Raw genomic sequence first — 6,000 nt, forward strand, 5'->3', positions numbered from 1 at the left:
AGGCATTCAGCTCCCATTAAATTTTCAATCCAGAGTGAAAATGGCTGTGGCAGACTGGAAGGCTGCCTCTTAATAGCTCATTCTCTATGTATAAACTGAACAAGCCTGTCTTAACAGCTGAAGTAGGCTTTCCACAGGCACCTTCAAGAGCAAAGAAACGGTGCATCTGCTTCTAGGCTATGAAAGGAAAGCATATAACTAAGTTCCCTGCCAGCTCTAAGGACCTGCACCTTCTGATGGGTACTTCCAGTAGTCACAGCCAGTCAGGAGAGCACCTTGGCTAAAAGTAGATCTGCAGCAGCAGCTTTTCCCAGAGGAAGGGGCCTTTCCTTGGCGTGGTTGGGGAAGTTTAGGAAAACTTCAAAGACAAACGAAAGAAAAGGCTCCCGCTACTGTAATGCTGCTGCATTACCCTAAGGGAGTACAGCCAACATTACTCTGTCCACAGCATCCCATGGCTAGCAACTAGGGCAGGTGAGCTGCAAAGTCACAGAAAGGTCAGTAAGAAACGGGACACAAGCCAGTAATGTGGAACTACAGATGGAAAGAACAAAGGTGTGACTGAGAGGTCATCCGACTCACACAGCCAACCCTCTTCCACAAATACACATTACCTGTATTTTTCCCCTGGGCATTTTTTCCTATCCTGATTGCCACTGGCTTCAGAGGTGACAAGAATTCTCTAATCTTTTGCTGCAGGAAGAATAAGAATTGCTTAAATGAGCTGTTGGATACAGAAAGCTGTCATCAGACAATCTTTTCTGAAAGAAGTACCATAAAAACACCATGTGTAATATAGGTAGCTCACTCCAAAAGTAAAAGTATTTATTTCCATGAAATCTACAACAGATACAAAGAGTGTAATATTATCTGACAGAGGCAGTTCTCAGCTACAAAAAACTGTTTTTCAACATAGCCACTACCATTAGCTCTGTATTTTCACCAGCAGTGAACAGGAGCCTGGATGCTGCACTCATAAAAATCTGCACCTGAGGAGGTAACCCAGAGTCACTGTCACACTGAAACAAAGCACCCCCCCCTCACTGTGCTCACATCCACTGTTTGATCTCCATCAATGTTCAGCAAGCATTGATGGATGTAAACAAGTGAAATTTTTTTCACAAGGAGAAACTCCATTCCTCATCTTTGCTTCATATGCACTTCCACGTCAGATACCATTTTGTCAGTTCTCCTCTGCCGCCATCTGTTGCACAGCAACAAAATGTAAAGGAATATTGGTGGGAAAGGCCAACGCCTACTGCCATACCAACATCCACTTCTGATGTCATGGGCCAACATTAAAAAACAAAAAAACACAACAGGAGGCATTACTTTTGGAGCAGAACCTGTACAAGTAAAAAAGCTTCCCCAGCTGCCCATGAAATCCTCAGCACAGTTCAACCAAGTGAAGACAGGGCCTCTGCAAAGACCTTGCTGAGTTACAAGCTGGGAATTCTCAGCTCGGGAGCCAAGCTTACCTCAGTGATATTCGAAGGGGCACCACGTAGTTTCACTGTGTGTGGTGTGCTTGCTTCTGCTGAACTGACTTGGTGCTTCTGCTGCACAGAAGACTGGAAAAAAAGAAGCTGACTGAGAAACCGTAGAAGTCATGACACAACCAGGTGATTTTGAATAGCAAGCAGGAGGCTGAAGAGTGGAGGAGGAAAAACAATTCCATCAGCCTGGGCAGGAGGACTTCGATAAGGGTGCAAAGCCTGACTGGGATGGTCAAACACAGATGCTAAAAAAAAGCTCTGCAAAGTATTCCCTGCAGACATATGTAAGAAGAGAGAAAAGCCTACGAAAGAGGCACTAATACTACCCCTTAGGAAGTTCTGTTTTCCAGAAAAAGAAATTTAACTAGCATTGAGAGGAGATCTGACAAATCCATTTTTTAAATGGGTCCAACCCGGTAAGCCAAAAAAGCTGGTGCCTAGGGGTCTCCCAGACTTCAAGTTTTCAATTACATCCCTGGAGTAACCAACAAACACATACTATCCCATGAAGCTCCTGCCTTAAGCGTGACGAAAGTGTAATTCATTTCTACCTCTAGTGTGGATCCTTTTTTCTTCTCTGCTGGCGTCTCTTGCTCTGCTTCTTGGGGTTTTGACTTCCTCCTTTTATCTGTGTGGGTGCCAATATTTTCTGTAATGCCTGAATCCTCCTCATTCTTGCTTTCCTCTTCCTCTTCCTCACTATCTGTTTCTTCCTCTGTACTGGATGAAGAGCAGGAGGAGGAATCCCTCACTACTTTAGATTTCAGGTAATCCATATCTGAGAGGTCTTCTCTCGTAGCTGCCTTCTTCTCCTGTTGTTTCTTTGCTGTCAGAAAGGAGAGACCAAAGAACTTTTATCTACAGATACTGCTGCTCTCTCACCCGCCAAGTTAAAGCTGAGAACAGGCACAATCACTGTGACCTTCTACTCTACACTTTCCACCTAAAAAGAAGTCTAGAAAACAGTAGAGCGATTTTAAACCAGCACTTCTACACTAACATGCCTGGATTCCTGCTTTCTTTCTTTTAAGCAACAATTCACGTATAATACAAATTGGAGAGGGCTGCCCTGCTCGTTTTCCTAGGCTTTGAATTAATGACCCAGGAGAAAGCACAAATGCCATCCCCTTAATACCAGAAAGAGTGTTTCCCAAAGCTCTCCGTACTTGGGAAGGCATCTGCACTTCCACAGTGCACACAACGAGTTATGTGCTGGAGAAACTACCCTTCTGATTACACTCACTGTTTGTAAGCAGGACACTGAATCAAATTCCATCAGCATGTTTGCTCTCCCATTCACCAATACAAAGCCAAGCAAAGGGTGATAGTCCATTTTAGTACCTCTGGTTTCCTCCTCATCTCTAAAGGATTCACTTCCATCCTTCTCCTCCTCACTCAGATCCTCAGACTCATCTGAATCAAAGTTCAGATAATCAGTCACTGGCTTTGATTTTTCCTTCTTGGGCTCCTCCACCAAAGTGTCATTAGCCCAAGTGGCCACCTGAGACCGTTTCTGGTGGACCACCAAGAATTCCTGGAATGTTTTATCTTCTTCCAGCTGTTGAAAAACAAACCAAGCAAAAGACAAAAACAAAAACGTGAAGACAAACAAAACTGAACTAGTGGCATGTTAACATTCAAAGAAACTCATTTCCAGTACCATAAAAAAGAACAATTCATAGAGAGCAGTCCATTGTACACTCACAAGGTGAGCACTTAGTCACTAACATCTTCTCAGTCTTTCAGCCCTACTCCTTCTTGTTAATGTTTAGAAAACACTTTAAAGAAAACAAGAAGATATTAAAGAAGGAAAAAAGCGTGCAAACTAAACATGACACAACTTGCATGTGATACAACTGTTGAAAGACCTGCCTGGATAGAGTGCTTATTCATGGAGAAGTATTTAATGATTAAAAAAAAGATAAAAATTAATATATATACATACACACAAACACACACACAAACACACACACACAGATCAGTCCTCAGCGTTCAGTGTTAAAACTGTGATTTGTTACAGTGGAATTGGACTGCAATGCAGTTCTTCAAATCACACATCTTGCTAAATTTGTAACAGTACAGAAAGGGCTATTAATCTCTTAATACAACTTATCAACAATGTAGGCACTGGAACTGAAACTCTACTCACCTCCTTAAAGTTTTCTGATGGATTTTTCTTCTTTTTATCCTAGGAAGAGAAGCCATTTTTAGAAAGCCTTATTAGAAGCAGAGCCAGTGATACTTCTCAGGTAACCTAACGATAGAGGTTAAATAGGTAAATTTCCTAAGGCAGAAAATGCCAGAATCAGGACTCCAACATCAGCTGTCCCCTTTTCCACACGCCAGGCTACTCTTCTCTCTGCCAAGTCACTGACACGTGTCAGATCTTCAAGGAAAAAAGCAAGACTTACTTTCTTTGTGCTTGCAGGAGCTGCAATTGTCACAGGTTTTTCAGGCTGTTTTTCCAAGGCAGGGACTTTCTGAGAGTGCTTACTCCATGCTTTGGGCTTTGAAGGGTCACCAAAAGACTTGCAAAACTCAACCTGAGAAGAAAAAAAATCAAGTTTTTAATCAAATTCACCTTCAGCAGTCTTGTTCTGAAACTGCAGGATGCATTTAATCAAGAATCTTATAATCCAGACAGAACGGACAGCGTAGGTTAAGGATGTTCTTTCTAGAAGTATACAGCTTCATACTTACTCAAAATGGGAGTTTGTTATGCTCAATTACAGAGAATTAAATCAGCTCTCCTGCTTATCATGAATGAAAATTCCTGTCTAGTACACTAAGACGAATCACTTTAAATGAAAGAAAAAACAAGCTCAAGTTCAAAAGTTCAGATTATTACAGCTCAAAACCTGACATTTGCTCCTACCAATACTGAAATCACTGCTAGTGCACAGAAGACAGCCCATTTGTACTAAGTACCTGCCTGAAACAGCAGCAAGGAGTCTGGGCATCAGGCTTTGCTGTTTTCATAGAACTGTATCATAAGATGGCCTGAGTTGAAAAGGATCATCGAGTTTCAACCCCCCCCTGATGTGGGCAGGGTTGACAGCTGCTAGACCAGGCTGCCCAGAGCCACATCCAGCCTGGCCTTGGATGCCTCCAGGGATGGAGTTTTGCTGCAAAGGACTCGGTCTTCAGACTTTTCTGGCCCTTAGGTGTTCATCTGTAAGACCATCAAATCCCCCAGTGACTAAGTTTCTTAAGAATCAAAAGAAGGTATTTTTATATATCAACTCACAGTGACTCTGGAAGTGTCTATGAAACTTCTGTTGAAATGGCTCAGTGCTGCTTGAGCTTCATCTTCAGACTTGTAGCCAATGAAGCCAAATTTCCGGAACTTGCCATCCTTGGTGAATTTCAAGCAACAATCAGTCAGTGTGCCAAAGGCTGCAAACAGCTTCCGAAAGCGATCTTCCTTCATCTGGAGAAGGGAAGAAAAAACGGAAGGCAGGTCAGCAACATAACTATAGCGATCTTTTACAGAAAAGTCTAAAGCAAAACATTTACTAACACAGAGGTCTTCTGAAGAAATCTCACTATGCTGTGGCAAGGCTGATAAGAAATGCATGTCAGCTATGAAAGTTTGTCCTCTTCCTTGCAAATTCCTTACATGCTTCTATGCCTACAAAACCTCCATAGCTAAAGGCTGCACCCGGGTGTTGGGATGCCCTCAGTGGAGCATCCAGTCCACCCACAAATAACTTTCAGTATCCCTAAGGGGGAGCAGAACCATTCACACCTCTCCTGCCTCCTTGGGAACACGGGAAGGATAGGGAGCCACAAACCGCCCCTCTCCTCCACCTCAGAAAGCTGCTGGATGTGCCCTGGGTGCAGAGGCATAGGCTGGAAGGCAGCTGCAGGGTTCCTCCTGACCCCACAGAACCCGAATCGTTCCTCATACAGAGCCCTCCACCCCCAGGGCAGCTCCTCTCTCCTCCGTAAGGCCCCGGGGCACCTCCACAACTCATAACCACCAACGGCCATCTCTCGCGGAAAACACCCGCCCCCCCAGAACCTCCACCTGCTCTTTGCCCCTTCCCCAGGCCGCTCCGTGAGGCACCTCTCCTCCCCCGGCCCTTTCTCGTCCGAGCAGCCATGAGATTCATCTCTCTTCCTGGGCCCCGAACGCTGTCACACAAAGGTCGCAGGCAGACTCACCCCGTTGGGGAGGTTCTTCACGATGAGCCGAGACATGTCGGCTCTGAGAGCAGCCCGACAGAACACGGCACTAGGCCCAACCTGCCTCAGAGTCCCGCACGCCGCCCCTGGGCGCCGCCATCTTCCCGCTCCATCACGTGAGCACGGAGAGGCAGCGCGCAGGCGCGACGAGGCGGGGCCTGGCGGCGGGCCTTAGCAACGGGCCTTAGCAACCGGCCCTAGCAACGGGCCTTAGCAACGGGGTGGAACAGGGGAATGGCTCCTCTCGCTTCCGACCGCGCAGCCCCGCTCTGCCTCGTGCAGAGGGCTTCGTCTGCAGGAGGAGGCTCAACTCCTG

The 6,000-nt window shown here is 45.5% G+C and overlaps 1 protein-coding gene across 2 annotated transcripts in view; it reads right to left on the reverse strand.

The window, feature by feature from the left end:
• Window positions 1-5,795, reverse strand: part of RBM19 (RNA binding motif protein 19) — a 47,244-nt gene extending 41,449 nt beyond the window's left edge. For both annotated transcript variants that reach the window (XM_048964264.1, XM_048964265.1), the window contains exons 1-8: window positions 5,664-5,795; window positions 4,744-4,926; window positions 3,908-4,039; window positions 3,646-3,684; window positions 2,838-3,054; window positions 2,048-2,322; window positions 1,479-1,571; window positions 615-693 (exon numbers count right to left, since the gene is read on the reverse strand). In XM_048964264.1, the coding sequence (XP_048820221.1) occupies window positions 615-693; window positions 1,479-1,571; window positions 2,048-2,322; window positions 2,838-3,054; window positions 3,646-3,684; window positions 3,908-4,039; window positions 4,744-4,926; window positions 5,664-5,699 (1,054 nt within the window). In that variant the 5' untranslated portion in view covers window positions 5,700-5,795. The remainder of the gene's footprint in view (window positions 1-614; window positions 694-1,478; window positions 1,572-2,047; window positions 2,323-2,837; window positions 3,055-3,645; window positions 3,685-3,907; window positions 4,040-4,743; window positions 4,927-5,663) is intronic.
• Window positions 5,796-6,000: the final 205 nt, after the last annotated feature.

The sequence above is a fragment of the Lagopus muta genome, chromosome 17, assembly GCF_023343835.1.
Source record: "Lagopus muta isolate bLagMut1 chromosome 17, bLagMut1 primary, whole genome shotgun sequence".
Lineage (NCBI taxonomy): Eukaryota > Metazoa > Chordata > Aves > Galliformes > Phasianidae > Lagopus > Lagopus muta.